A 15,384-nucleotide genomic window follows, 5' to 3' on the forward strand; every position below is an offset into this window, starting at 1 on the left:
CAGTATGTGATCTATGCTGGAGAATGTTCCACGTGTACTTGAGAAGAGTGAGTATTCTGCTACTTTAGTATGAATTGCTCTGAATATTGGTTAAGTCCATCTGGTCCAGTGTGTCATGCAAAGCCCTTGTTTCCTTGCTGATATGCTTAGATGATGAGTCCATTGCTGTGAGCAGGGTGTTAAAGTCCCCTACTGCTATTGTATTATTATCAATGAATTTGTTTAGTTCTGTTATTAATTGGTTTATATATATATGGGTGCTCCCAATATGGGGGCATAAATATTTATAACTGTTAGATCTTTTTGACGATAGACCATTTTATTATGATATAGTGTCCTTCTTCATCTCTTATTACAGACTTTGGTTGAAAATTTAGCTTGTCTGATATAAGGTTTGCTACTCTAGCTTTCGTCTAATGTCCATTGGCATGATAAATGGTTCTCCTCACACTCATTTTCAATCTGGAAGTGTCTTCAGGTCTAAAATGGTCTCTTATAAACAGCATATCAATGGATTGTGGTTTTTGTTGGTTTGTTTTGTTTTTTAATCCATTCTGATACCTTCTGTCTTTTGTTTGGAGCATTTAATCCATTTACATTCAGAGTAACTATTGAAAGATATGAATTTGGTGCCATTGTATTACCTGTAAGTCACTGTTCTTGTAAATTGTCTCTTTTTCTCTCTGGTCTTTGTTGGGCCCTCTCTCTGCCCCAAAGGTCCCCTTTAATATTTCTTGAAGAGCTGGTGTAGTGTTCAGAAATTCCTTTAGTTTTTGTTTGTCCTGAAGTCTTTATCTTCCTTTCTAGTCTGAATGAGAGCCTTGCTGAATAAAGTGTTCTTGGCTGCATATTTTTCCCATTTAGCATGGTGAGTATATCATCCTAGTACTTTCTGGCATGGCAGATTTCTGTGGATGGTTCTACTCTAGCCTTATGTTTCTACCCTAGTAGGTTATGGACCTCCTGCCCCAAGCGGCTTTCAGGATTTTCTCTTTACCTTTGAAATTTTCAAGCTTCACTATTATATGTAGAGGTGTTAACCTATTTTTATTGATTTTGACCATGGCAGCCTCCTGGACTTGAATGCCCAGATTAGGGAAGTTCTCAATTATAATTTGTTCAAATAAACCTTCTCTCCCTTTCTCCCTGCCTTCATCTTCTGGAACACCTATTATCTGGATATTATTTTGCTTTATGGAATCACAGAGTTTTATAAGTCTCCCTTTATGATATAATTGTTTTACTTTAACCTTTCTCTCTTATTTTCACCTTTCTTATTTTCTATCCTTTTATCTTCTATATCACTGATTTGCTCTTCTGCTTGTAGAGGCTCCATTTGGGACAGCATCTTGGTAATAGCATTTTTAATCTTAGCCCAACTAGATTTTTAGTTCTTTTATTTCTTCAGTAAGGGATTCTCTGTTTGTTTGTTTGTTTGTTTTCAAGTCCAGGTATTATTTTTATAATAGTTTTAAAAAATTCTAGTTCAGACATCTTACTTATATCTGTATTGATTAAATCTCTGGCAGTAGGTACTACCTCCTGTTCTTTCTTTTGGGGTGAATTTCTCCATCTCATCACTTTGTCCAGAAAAGAATAAGAGAGAAAGAGAAAATATGGCAATAACCAAAATGACAACAAATAAGAACAAAACAAACCAGAAAAAAAAAGGCAATACAAAACAAGAAAAAAACAGAAAAGAAACAAAGCAGAACAAAACAAAAAAACTAGATCCTGGGTGTGGTTTGGGCAGCTTGTTAAAAGAAACCAGATCCCAAAATAAGAAAAAAAGGTTATATGTATACAAATTTTCTTTTAAATACAGTGAAAAGAAACAAAAAATTAAAAAATCTAATATATATATATATAAGTAAAAATTAAAAAAGGATAAAAAAGAATAGAAAAAATAAGAAAATGGCTGAAAAAATAATACTGAAAGTCTTAAGAATAAAAAAAATATATCCCATGGATTCAACATGCTGTTTCCCTCAAGGGTTGAAGCTTTGCAACTCTCTATGATCAGTATAATTGGTGTGGGCCAGTTGTTTCTGCCAGTCTTCTGGAGGAGGGGTCAGTTGCCCTAATTCTCAGGTGTGCTTGCCCTTGTATAAATGCACCTCCCTTGCCAGGGGGCCTCGCTCAGTGTAAGTGGCTCTGGCTTGCACTAGGTGGTGCTGTTTGTGAAGGCTTTCCCCACTGAGACTGATGATGAAAATGGTGGTCTGGGACTTCTAGGCCCTGAGCTGAAAGTTTCTATCCCCCACTCTTCAGTCTGCCCTCACAGAAAAGCATCCAATCACTCTTATCTCCCCAGTTTCTGTCCAAACTCTGTGTTCACCTTGCCTGTGACTAAGCATTTTTATCTCAGTGTTAGAGTTTCAAAACTCAAAATTTTATGGACTCCTGAGGACCTGCACTGTTCCTCCCCAGGGGAGAGAGGGGGTCTCTCTGGGCTTGTGTCTTATGCTGGGTGCCTGCCAGGAAGGCATTTGGACAACACTGCAGTGGTTCACAGTCTATGGCAACACCAAGCAGAAAGACACCTAGACTTGCTGTTCTTAGCTGATTAACCTGCTCCTATGCCTGGGCGGTTTGCTGCACTCAGGAACTCCTGCCCTTCTTGTGATCCTGGGGATCCTGAGACCACACTGACTACCTGAGATTCAGACCCACTTCACCACCTGAGCACCTTTAAGCCAGGGATATACCCCACTGCATGCAGCAGACTTCTAAAGTTCCAATTTTGCACTCCACTGCTTATACTTTGTCAGCCTCTTTAAGCAGGTTCCCTCCCTTCTGTGATATCCTCCCACATATCACCCTGTATTCAAGTCTTTGCACCTCCTACCTTCCAAAAAGTGATACCTTTTCGATTTATAGAACTGCGGCATTTCTTTTCTCATTGTTCTGACTGATTTCACAGCTGTTCAGTATGCTTTGATAACTATCTAGCTGTATTCAAGAACTAGAGAAACTTAGAGTCCCCTCCTCCTCCACCATCTTAACTCCTCCCCTGCAAAATTGTCCTTTTGATATTTAATTTTTTATATTAAACTTTACCTTGAAAAACAATTACAAGAGAATCCCATATACCTTTTACCTAGATTTTTTTTTTAAGATTTTATTTATTTATTTGACAGACAGAGATCACAAGCAGGCAGAGAGGCAGGCAGAGAGACAGAGAGGAGGAAGCAGGCTCCCTGCCAAGCAGAGAGCCCGATGCGGGACTCGATCCCAGGACCCTGAGATCATGACCTGAGCTGAAGGCAGAGGCTTAATCCACTGAGCCACCCAGGCATCCCCCTTTTACCTAGATTTATCCACTGGTGACATTTTGCTACATTTGCTTTATCTTTCATATACATATATGTACCTATGTCCCCATAGAATGTAAAATGGTATCTGAATTTTTATTTTTGTTCTCATTTATAGGAGTAATTTGTAAAGAACCTGACCCTCTGCTAAGAACTTCAGCCTGTATCTCTTAAGATTCAGGATATTATCCTGCCTTCCCTGGTTGAAAGGGATGCTACATTCTTTAGACTGATCATTCCACTTACCACTCCCATTCCCGGCACTTGTCAACCTGCAGATGAAGATGAGCACAGAGTTCACACGAAAGCATTAGAGAGCACATTGTGATATGTGATCATGACAAGAAAGCTATATAGGTTAATCTACTGATAAAGGAACTGACAGGATGATCAATGTCTTTGAGGAAGACTATTCTGCCCAGTAAGTGGCTGTAGTAACATGTGACAGAGAAATGGATTATCCAGTTGTGTTTTTAAAAAACATTTTAAAAATTAAGATTTTATATATATATATATATATATATATGTATATATATATATATAATAAAATGTACGATTTTAACCATTTTAAGAGTACAGTTCAGTGACACTAATACATTCTCATTGTTATGCAACTATTAACACTATTTGTCTCCAGAGATTTTTTTCATCTCAAAGGGAAACTCAGTACCCTTTGAACAATAACTCCCTATTCCCCTGCCTTCTGCCCATGGTAAACACTACTCTACTTCTTGTCTCTATGCATTTGACTATTTTAGGTACTTCTTATAAGTGGAATCATGCAATATTTGTCCTCCGTGTCTGGCTTATTTCACTTTAGAATAATATCTTCAAGGTTCATCAATGCTGTAGCATGTATCAGAATTTCATTTTTTTTTACAGCTGAAAAATATTCCATTGTATGACTATGACACATTTGGTTGATCAACCATCCCCTGATGGATGTTTTCACCTCTTGGCTACTGTGAATACTGCTGCTATGAACACTGGTGTACAAAATCTGTTTGAGTCCCTCCTTTTATTTTTAATTTTTTTTTAATTTAATTTTATTTTTTCAGTGTTCCAAGATTCATTGTTTATGTACTACACCCAGTGCTCTGTGCAAATCATGCGTCCTTAATATCCACCACCAGACCCACCCATCCCCCCATCCCTCTCCTCTAAAACCCTCTGTTTGTTTCTCAGAGTCCATAGTCTCTCATGGTTCATTTCCCCCTCCCAATTCCCCCCATCCACTTTCCCTTTCCTTCTATGTCCTCCACATTATTCCTTATGTTCCACAAGTAAATGAAAACATACGATAATCGACTTTCTTTACTTATTTTATTTCACTCAGCATAATCTCCTCCAGTCTTGTCCATGTTGATACAAAAGTTGGATATTCATCCTTTCTGATGACTGAGCAATAATCCTAATAATCCATTGTATATATGGACCACATCTTTATCCATTCATCTGATGAAGGGCATCTTGGCTCTTTCCAAAGTTTGGTGATTGTGAACATTGCTGCTGTGAACATTGGGGTACATATGGCCCTTCTTTTCACTACATCTGTATCTTTGGAGTAAATACTTAGTACTGCAATGGCAGAGTCATAGGGTAGCTCTATTTTTAATTTTTTGAGGAATCCCCACATGGTTTTCCAAAGTAGCTGCACAACTTGCATTCCAACAGTGTAAGAGGGTTACACCAACAGTGTAAGAGTGTTCCCCTTTCTCCACATCCTCTCCAACATTTGTTGTTTCCTGTCTTGTTAATCTTTGCCATTCTAACTGGTACAAGGTGGTATCTCAATATGGTTTTGATTTGAATTTCCCTGATGGCTAATGATGATGAACATTTTTTTCATGTATCTGCTAGCCATTTGTGTGTCTTCTTTGGAGAAGTGTCTGTTCATGTCATCTGTGGATCTTTTGACAGGATTATCTGTTTTTTGGGTGTTGAGTTTGGAGTCCCTGCTTTTAATGTTTTTGTACATGTGCCCTGATGTGGAATTGCTAGATCAAATGGTATTTCTATGATCAGTATTGGGGGTAACCAGCATAGTTTTTTCCACAGTGGTTGTAACATTTTATATGCCTTCCAGCAATGAACAAGGGTTCCAATTTCTCTACAACATGGTCAGTGCTAGTTGTTTGCTGTTTGTTTGCTTTGTTTTCACTTGTTTAATAATAGCCATCCTAATGGGTGTGAAGTTGTACCTCACTGTGGTTTTGATTTGTATTCTCATAATGATTAGTGATGTTGAACATCTTTTCATGTATCTATTGCATAAATGTATATCTTCTTGTCTGAGTCCTTTGCCCATTTTTGAATTGCATTGTTTTTGTTGTTATTACTGAGTTGGAAGAGTTCTTATAGATTCTGGGTATTAATCCCTTGCCAAATTCATGATATGCAGGTTTCTTCTTTTATTCTGTGGGTTTCCTTGTTACTCTGTTGAGGGTGCTCTTTGATGCACAAAAATTATTAATGTTGATGAAGTCCTATTTACCAATTATTCATATTTTGATCACGACTTTGGTGTCCTATCCAAAAATATCATTGTCAAATCCAGTACCACGAAGGTTTTCTCCTGTGATTGCTTCTATGAGTTTTTGTAGTTTCATCTCTTCTGCTTAAATCTTTGATATGTTTTGAGATAATTTTTATATATGGTGTTAAAATAGTGGTCCAACTTCATCCTGTTGCATGTGAATATCAAATTTCCCCAGTACCGCTTCTTGAAAACACTGTGCTTTCCCCACTGAATGATCTCAGCGGCTTGTCAAAAATCATTTGGCCATATATGGGAGGGTTTATTTCCGGTCTCTCTGTTCTATTCCATTAGTCAATATGCCTATCTTTATGCCAGTACCACACTATGACTGGACTAATTTTGTTTACATATCATTTTCCCGATTTACTTTAGTTGTGTTTCCCTTTAGCTTTTTGAGCATAGTTAAGAAAATTACTTTAGTCTTTGCCTAGAACATGCGATGCTTGTGTTTCTTCAGGGATGTTTCCTGCCACATTTGTTTACTTCCTTTGAATGGGCTGCATTTTCTTATTTCTCTGCATGCCTTGTGATTTTTGCTGTTTCTGTTGAAAACTGGTCATTTATAGAAACAGCAACCTTTTCCATTCTTTGTATACAGCTTTTGTACTAAGGAAGTCTTTGCTCATTAGCTGGGTCTTGGTCTTGAGCCTTAGGCTTAACCTAAGGAGAAACCTTAAAAGTCTTTTTAGGGCTTTTCTGAGCATGCATCCTACCTGAGCTTATGTGTGGCTTTTTCAATCTCCCCATATACTTGCTGCTTTTAAATGTCTTAATTACCCTCTGAAAATCTCCTTGGGGCCTTTGATGGTCTATTGTTTGTCTCTACCCTGAAAAGGGAAAAAATTCTATTTCTCGCAACACTGTTCTCCATACCTCACTTCTGGTCACCACATATATGGGCAATTTTCCGCAGTAAGTAATTCTGACACAAACAGTCTGAAGTTAGTGCATGCCCTACAAGGTAAGGGCACAGTCCCACAAGACTGCCCCACTTCAGGTGCCAATCTCAATTCCAGCTTTCACCTGTGCTTCTGACTGGCTATGTTCTCCATCTGTACTCCACATTCAGTACTTTGCTAGAACAGCTTCCAGAACTCATGAAAAACAGTTTACTCACTAGATTGCTGATTTATAAGAAAGAAAGAAAGAAAGAAAGAAAGAAAGAAAGAAAGAAAGAAAGAAACCAACCCCAGAAGAGTAAAGTGAAAGAAATGCATAGGGCAAGGTACCAAGAAAAGTGTGAGGAGCTTCCATGCTCTTTCTGGGCACACTACCCTCTGAGTACCTGCACATATTCACCAACCTGAAAGTTCTTTAAACCCCTTCAGTTAGGGTTTTTTTGTTTGTTTGTTTTAATATTTTATTTATTTATTTGACAGACAGAGATCACAAGTAGGCAGAGAGGCAGGCAGAGAGAGAGGAGGAAGCAGGCTCCCTGCCGAGCAGAGAGCCCAATGCGGGGCTCGATCCCAGGACCCTGGGATCATGACCTGAGCCGAAGGCAGAGGCTTTAACCCACTGAGCCACCCAGGCGCCCCTGTTTGTTTGTTTTTTAATGGAGTCTTCCTTAAATAGGCATTGTGGAGTAAATCATTGGCCACTAGTGATTAACTCAACCTTCAGCCCTTCTCCCTTCCCCAGAGGCTGGGAAATGAGGCTGAAAGTTCCAACTCTCTAATCACATGGTCAGTTCCCCTAGCAACTAGCCTTCATTTGGTGGTCATCCAGGGGCTCTTCAAAATCATCCTATTGATGTAAACATGGGTATAGTTGAAAGGTTCTTACTATGTATTAACAGAAGACACTTCTTTCACCTTCTTCGCTCTGGACCTATCTTAGGAACCAGGGACAAAAGACCAAATATTATAACAAAAGTTACTTCCATTACTTTCATTGCTTGTGAAATTAAATGTGTTTTGGAAGCTGTGTGTCAGGAGCAGGGACAAAAACCAAATATATACTTCTTATTATAAATCACAATATCACACACTCATAATATCTTGCCAGGTCAGTCTCCTTTCAGCTTTCCAAACAATGCCCATTGCTTCTTCCTGTCTGAGATTTGATTTAGGTGAAACAAAGACTAGTCCTTCAGGCAGCTCAGAAGAGATTAGAACATTATAAACATAGTCTGCTCTGCTCCATCCAGTCTAAAGGAGGAAAGTGGGAACTGAACTACAGCCCAAGATGGTCTGTTTTGTCTTCTCTGGTAATCTCTTGTGTCAGGAATCTGTAGATCCATTTCTCTTCAGTTTTCATGAGCAATCCCCTGAAACCAAAGCCATTGCTTCTTTCCACATGAAATCCAAGTTATACTACCACATTCCTGGCCCCTGCTTCTCGCTGAGATCTATGTGACATGAAATAGAGACTTGAGGAGGTAAACCCCAGACAGATCAGAACACTGTGAACAAGGTCTGCTCTGTTACCTCTGGGTCAAAGGAGAAAAGTGAGAACTGGGTTGCCACCTACTCCAGACCAAGACTAATATCACACCAGGGAGTGTGTGGGCCAAAGACAAGCAAAAACACCACAGAATTTCCTACCATTCTAATGTGTGTGTGTGTGTGTTTCTTAATTGGATGCTTCCTTGGTTGCTTTAGATATTTGACACTCTTTACAGAATCACTATAAGATTATTCTAGCCAATGTTTTGGTTATTTTTGGTATCTTCTTGGAGCTTAGAGTTTCCTAGCTTGCCATTTTGCTCAGTTGTATAGTTTTAATCCTGGCTCCATGTCTTACTCAGCTTTTGTTAGACTCATTTAATTTTCTTGCAAAGTGGGTATAATAATTTCTAACTTGTAGGTTCTTGTAAGTATCAGTGAGGCTGGGTATTAAGGTATGTATCACAGGGCCTAGTATATTGGAGGCCCTCAGTGACAGTAACAATTGCATGAATTTTATTATTACTATTGAAGCAAAACTTTGGAGAATAACAATACTCCATGTTTCTTCACTAATATCAAGGATTTGGGCGAGTAATAGAGGAAGCTCTCTGCAGTCTGGTAACTCTAGGTTATATTTTGTCTCATAGAAAGTACAGAAGTTTCACCTAGTCCTAAACTGATGAGTGCTTTGGATAACTCCAAGTCAGAGAATGACTTTGTAATCTTATTTCTACTAGGAGGCTTTTTTAGGTTGGCAGGTTGCCATGGCATCTGGACCCCATATGACGGCCCCCATTTGTCTGGTGAAAAACAACAATATGCAGCTGTCAGTGAACCAGACAGCTATACAGATTCTTGAAGGTATTTCTCAACCAGTAGTGGTGGTGGCCATTGTAGGACTGTATCGTACTGGCAAGTCCTACTTGATGAACCGTCTTGCGGGACAGAACCAAGATGAGTATTGTACTCAGCCTGGGGCCAACTGGTTACCTCTAGCTGTATCTCTTATGCCTTTAGTTTTTTTTTCCCTGGTCACAAGAAAGGAGAACCAAACTCCTCACTATCAACCAACCTTCTGATTCTAATTCTCACCATTAAATTACTCTTATTGTAATCTGTTACCATGCTGTTTTACTACTGTTAAGGAAAATCTCCCCTACTAATGCTCAGGATCCTGCCTTCTTAACCTGATCGAGTACTGGGCTCTTATAATTGTATCTCCTCTCTCTTGAAATACATTTGCTTTTTTATGGGATATTCCCATCAACATATAAAGATGTTTGAATATCTATTGAGGAGGGATAGAAGCAGAAAAATGTTCACCTTAAGCCCAGAAGGCTGACCTATAGCTTGCATAGTTCCGTTAAAAATCAAATATGTGCTGAATGGGTCTCCTGGCTTCCTGTGCCTCTCACCAATAGTTGATATTGAACTGAATGATAAGCATCAGAGAATCCTTGTGAGAATAGTTTTACAAGTAGAAATTCAAAGAAATATTTATGATCTAATATTCCCTGCACATCCCCTTCCTCTTGAGTCATAAGCATATAACCACCAGTTTCATACAGCAAAACTACAGCTCTTTCTGCCCACAGGTCCTGTCCCCATGCTACCTGAATAAACTTACTAAGTTGCACACCTTGAAACATCTCAAAAATTCTTTCTTGATCTTTGTGCTCAATTATCCCACAACAAATATCATCTTAAAAGTTTTTCCTGGGGGAGGAGTCAAGATGGCGGAGAAGTAGCAGGCTGAGACTACTTCGGGTAGCGGGAGATCAGCTAAATAGCTTATCTAAAGATTGCAAACACCTACAAATCCAACGGGAGATTGAAGAGAAGAAGAACAGCAATTCCAGAAACAGAAAATCAACCACTTTCTGCAAGGTAGGACTGGCGGAGAAGTGAATCCAAAGCGACGGGAAGATAGACCGCGGGGGGAGGGGCCGGCTCCCGGCGAGCGGCGGAGCAACGGAGCAAAATCAGGACTTTTAAAAGTCTGTTCTGCTGAGGGACATCGCTCCAGAGGCTTAACTGGGGTGAAGCCCAGGCGGGGTAAGCGCGGCCTCAGGTCCCGCAGGGTCGCAGAAGGATCGGGGGTGTCTCAGTGTCGCAGAGCTTACCGGTATTAGAACGGGGAAGCCGGCTGCAGAGACAGAGCCGAGGAGTGACTCTCAGCTCAGGGTTGCCTTGAACCGGTCGCAGGCTCGGTCGGCTCGGAGCGCGGCCGGAGGCCAGGGTGACGAGAGTCATTTGGCACTGTTCTCTGAGGGCGCACTGAGGAGTGGGGCCCCGGGCTCTCGGCTCCTCCGGGCCGGAGACCGGGAGGCCGCCATCTTTATTCCCGTCCTCCGGACTCTACGGAAAGCGCTCAGGGAACAAAAGCTCCCGAAAGCGAACCCGAGCGGATGACTCAGCGCGGCCCCGGGTAAGGGCGGTGCAACTCCGCCTGGGGCAAAGACGCTTGAGAATCACTACAACGGGCCCCTCCCCCAGAAGATCTACGGGAAACCCAGCCAGGACCAAGTTCACCTACCAAGGAGAACGGCGGAATTCCAGAGGAGAAGAAAGCAAAGCATGGAACTCATGGCTTTCTCCCCATGATATTTTTAGCCTTGCAGTTAATTTAATTTTTTTTTCTTTTTCAATTTTTTTTTTCTTTTTCTCTTCTTCTGCTAAATTTTTTTTAACTTTTACCATTTTCTTTTTTTTAACGTTTTTTAAATAGTTTATCTAATATATATATATTTTTTCCTCTTTTTATATTTTTTTCTTTATCGGCTTTCTTTTTTTTAATAGTTTTTTTTTTTCTTTCTTTCTGAACCCCTTTTTATCCCCTTTCTCCCCCCTCACAATTCAGGATCTCTTCTGATTTGGCTAAAGCATATTTTCCTGGGGTTGTTGCCACCCTTTTAGTATTTTACTTGCTCCTTCATAAACTCTTATCTGGACAAAATGACAAGGCGGAAAAATTCACAACAAAAAAAAGAACAAGAGGCAATACCAAAGGCTAGGGACCTAATCAATACAGACATTGGTAATATGTCAGATATAGAGTTCAGAATGATGATATTAAGGTTCTAGCCGGACTTGAAAAAGGCATGGAAGATATTAAAGCAACCCTCTCGGGAGATATAAAAGCCCTTTCTGGAGAAATAAAAGAACTAAAATCTAACCAAGTTGAAATCAAAAAAGCTATTAATGAGGTGCAATCAAAAATGGAGGCTCTCACTGCTAGGATAAATGAGGCAGAAGAAAGAATTAGCGATATAGAAGACCAAATGACAGAGAATAAAGAAGCTGAGCAAAAGAGGGACAAACAGCTACTGGACCATGAGGGGAGAATTCGAGAGATAAGTGACACCATAAGACGAAACAACATTAGAATAATTGGGATTCCAAAAGAAGAGGAAACAGAGAGGGGAGCAGAAGGTATATTGGAGAGAATTATTGGAGAGAATTTCCCCAATATGGCAAAGGGAACAAGCATCAAAATCCAGGAGGTTCAGAGAACCCCCCTCAAAATCAATAAGAATAGGTCTACACCCTGTCACCTAATAGTAAAATTGACAAGTCTTAGTGACAAAGAAAAGATCCTGAAAGCAGCCCGGGAAAAGAAGTCTGTAATATACAATGGTAAAAATATTAGATTGGCAGCAGACTTATCCACAGAGACCTGGCAGGCCAGAAAGAGCTGGCATGATATATTCAGAGTACTAAATGAGAAAAACATGCAGCCAAGAATACTATATCCAGCTAGGCTATCATTGAAAATAGACGGAGAGATTAAAAGCTTCCAGGACAAACAAAAACTGAAAGAATTTGCAAATACCAAACCAGCTCTACAGGAAATATTGAAAGGGGTCCTCTAAGCAAAGAGAGACCCTCAAAGTAGTAGATCAGAAAGAAACAGAGACAATATACAATAACAGTCACCTTACAGGCAATACAATAGCACTAAATTCATATCTCTCAATACTTACCCTGAATGTTAATGGGCTAAATGCCCCAATCAAAAGACACAGGGTATCAGAATGGATAAAAAAACAAAAACCATCTATATGTTGCCTACAAGAAACTCATCTTACACCCGAAGACACCTCCAGGTTTAAAGTGAGGGGGTGGAAAAGAATTTACCATGCTAATGGACATCAGAAGAAAGCAGGAGTGGCAATCCTTATATCAGATCAATTAGATTTTAAGCCAAAGATTATAATAAGAGATGAGGAAGGACACTATATCATACTCAAAGGAACTGTCCAACAAGAAGATCTAACAATTTTAAATATCTATGCCCCTAACGTGGGAGCAGCCAACTATATAAACCAATTAATAACAAAATCAAAGAAACACATCAACAAGAATACAATCATAGTAGGGGATTTTAACACTCCACTGAAATGGACAGATCATCCAAGCAAAAGATCAACAAGGAAATCAAGGCCTTAAATGACACACTGGACCAGATGGACATCACAGATATATTCAGAACATTTCATCCCAAAGCAACAGAATACACATTCTTCTCTAGTGCACATGGAACGTTCTCCAGAATAGATCACATTCTTGGTCCTAAATCAAGTCTCAACCGGTATCAAAAGATTGGGATCATTCCCTGCATATTTTCAGACCACAATGCTCTAAAGCTAGAACTCAATAACAAGAGGAAATTTGGAAAGAACCCAAATACATGGAGACTAAACAGCATCCTTCTAAAGAATGAATGGGTCAACCAGGAAATCAAAGAAGAATTGAAAAAAATTATGGAAACAAATGAAAATGAAAACACAACAGTTCAGAATCTGTGGGACACAACAAAGGCAGTCCTGAGAGGAAAATATATAGCGGTACAAGCCTTTCTCAAGAAACAAGAAAGGTCTCAGGTACACAACCTAACCCTACACCTAAAGGAGCTGGAGAAAGAACAAGAAAGAAACCCTAAACCCAGCAGGAGAAGAGAAATCATAAAGATCAGAGCAGAAATCAATGAAATAGAAACCAAAAAAACAATAGAACAAATCAACGAAACTAGGAGCTGGTTCTTTGAAAGAATTAATAAGATTGATAAACCCCTGGCCAGACTTATCAAAAAGAAAAGAGAGAGGACCCAAATAAATAAAATCATGAATGAAAGAGGAGAGATCACAACGAACACCAAAGAAATACAGACAATTATAAGAACATACTATGAGCAACTCTACGCCAACAAATTTGACAATCTGGAAGAAATGGATGCATTCCTAGAGACATATAAACTACCACAACTGAACCAGGAAGAAATAGAAAGCCTGAACAGACCCATAACCAGTAAGGAGATTGAAACAGTCATCAAAAATCTCCAAACAAACAAAAGCCCAGGGCCAGACGGCTTCCCGGGGGAATTCTACCAAACATTTAAAGAAGAACTAATTCCTATTCTCCTGAAACTGTTCCAAAAAATAGCAATAGAAGGAAAACTTCCAAACTCATTTTATGAGGCCAGCATCACCTTGATCCCAAAACCAGACAAGGATCCCAACAAAAAAGAGAACTACAGACCAATATCCTTGATGAACACAGATGCAAAAATTCTCGCCAAAATACTAGCCAATAGGATTCAACAGTACGTTAAAAGGATTATTCACCACGACCAAGTGGGATTTATTCCAGGGCTGCAAGGCTGGTTCAACATCCGCAAATCAATCAATGTGATACAACACATTAATAAAAGAAAGAACAAGAACCATATGATACTCTCCATAGATGCTGAAAAAGCATTTGACAAAGTACAGCATCCCTTCCTGATCAAAACTTTTCAAAGTGTAGGGATAGACGGCACATACCTCAATATTATCAAAGCCATCTATGAAAAACCCACTGCAAATATCATTCTCAATGGAGAAAAACTGAAAGCTTTTCCGCTAAGGTCAGGAACACGGCAGGGATGTCCGTTATCACCACTGCTATTCAACATAGTACTAGAAGTCCTAGCCTCAGCAATCAGACAACAATAGGAAATTAAAGGCATCCAAATCGGCAAAGAAGAAGTCAAACTATCACTCTTCGCAGATGATATGATACTCTATGTGGAAAACCCAAAAGACTCCACTCCAAAACTGCTAGAACTTGTACAGGAATTCAGTAAAGTGTCAGGATATAAAATCAATGCACAGAAATCAGTTGCATTTCTCTACACCAACAACAAGACAGAAGAAAGAGAAATTAAGGAGTCCATCCCATTTACAATTGCACCCAAAACTATAAGATACCTAGGAATAAACCTAACCAAAGAGACTAAGAATCTATACTCAGAAAACTATAAAGTACTCATGAAAGAAATTGAGGAAGACACAAAGAAATGGAAAAATGTTCCATGCTCCTGGATTGGAAGAATAAATATTGTGAAAATGTCTATGCTACCTAAAGCAATCTACACATTTAATGCAATTCCTATCAAAATACCATCCATTTTTTTCAAAGAAATGGAACAAATAATCCTCAAATTTATATGGAACCAGAAAAGACCTCGAATAGCCAAAGGAATATTGAAAAAGAAAGCCAAAGTTGGTGGCATCACAATTCCGGACTTCAAGCTCTATTACAAAGCTGTCATCATCAAGACAGCATGGTACTGGCACAAAAACAGACACATAGATCAATGGAACAGAATAGAGAGCCCAGAAATGGACCCTCAACTCTATGGTCAACTCATCTTCGACAAAGCAGGAAAGAATGTCCAATGGAACAAAGACAGCCTCTTCAATAAATGGTGTTGGGAAAATTGGACAGCCACATGAAGAAAAATGAAATTGGATCATTTCCTTACACCACACATGAAAATAGACTCAAAATGGATGAAGGATCTCAATGTGAGAAAGGAATCCATCAAAATCCTCGAGGAAAACACAGGCAGCAACCTCTTCGACGTCAGCCGCAGCAACATCTTCCTAGGAACATCACCAAAGGCAAGGGAAGCAAGGGCAAAAATGAACTTTTGGGATTTTATCAAGATCAAAAGCTTTTGCACAGCAAAGGAAACAGTTAACAAAACCAAAAGACAACTGACAGAATGGGAGAAGATATTTGCAAATGACATATCAGATAAAGGGCTAGTGTCCAAAATCTATAAAGAACTTAGCAAACTCAACACCCAAAGAACAAA

At 39.4% G+C, this 15,384-nt stretch overlaps 1 protein-coding gene across 1 annotated transcript in view; it reads left to right on the forward strand.

Moving 5' to 3' along the window:
- The window catches only part of LOC125099118 (guanylate-binding protein 6-like), a 34,340-nt gene that overhangs the window by 6,025 nt on the left and 12,931 nt on the right, over positions 1–15,384 (forward strand). The window contains 1 exon segment of the mRNA XM_047728490.1: positions 8,981–9,195. Coding sequence (XP_047584446.1) covers positions 9,008–9,195 — 188 coding nt within the window. The 5' untranslated portion in view covers positions 8,981–9,007.

The sequence above is a fragment of the Lutra lutra genome, chromosome 4 (assembly GCF_902655055.1).
Source record: "Lutra lutra chromosome 4, mLutLut1.2, whole genome shotgun sequence".
Classification (NCBI taxonomy): Eukaryota; Metazoa; Chordata; class Mammalia; order Carnivora; family Mustelidae; genus Lutra; species Lutra lutra.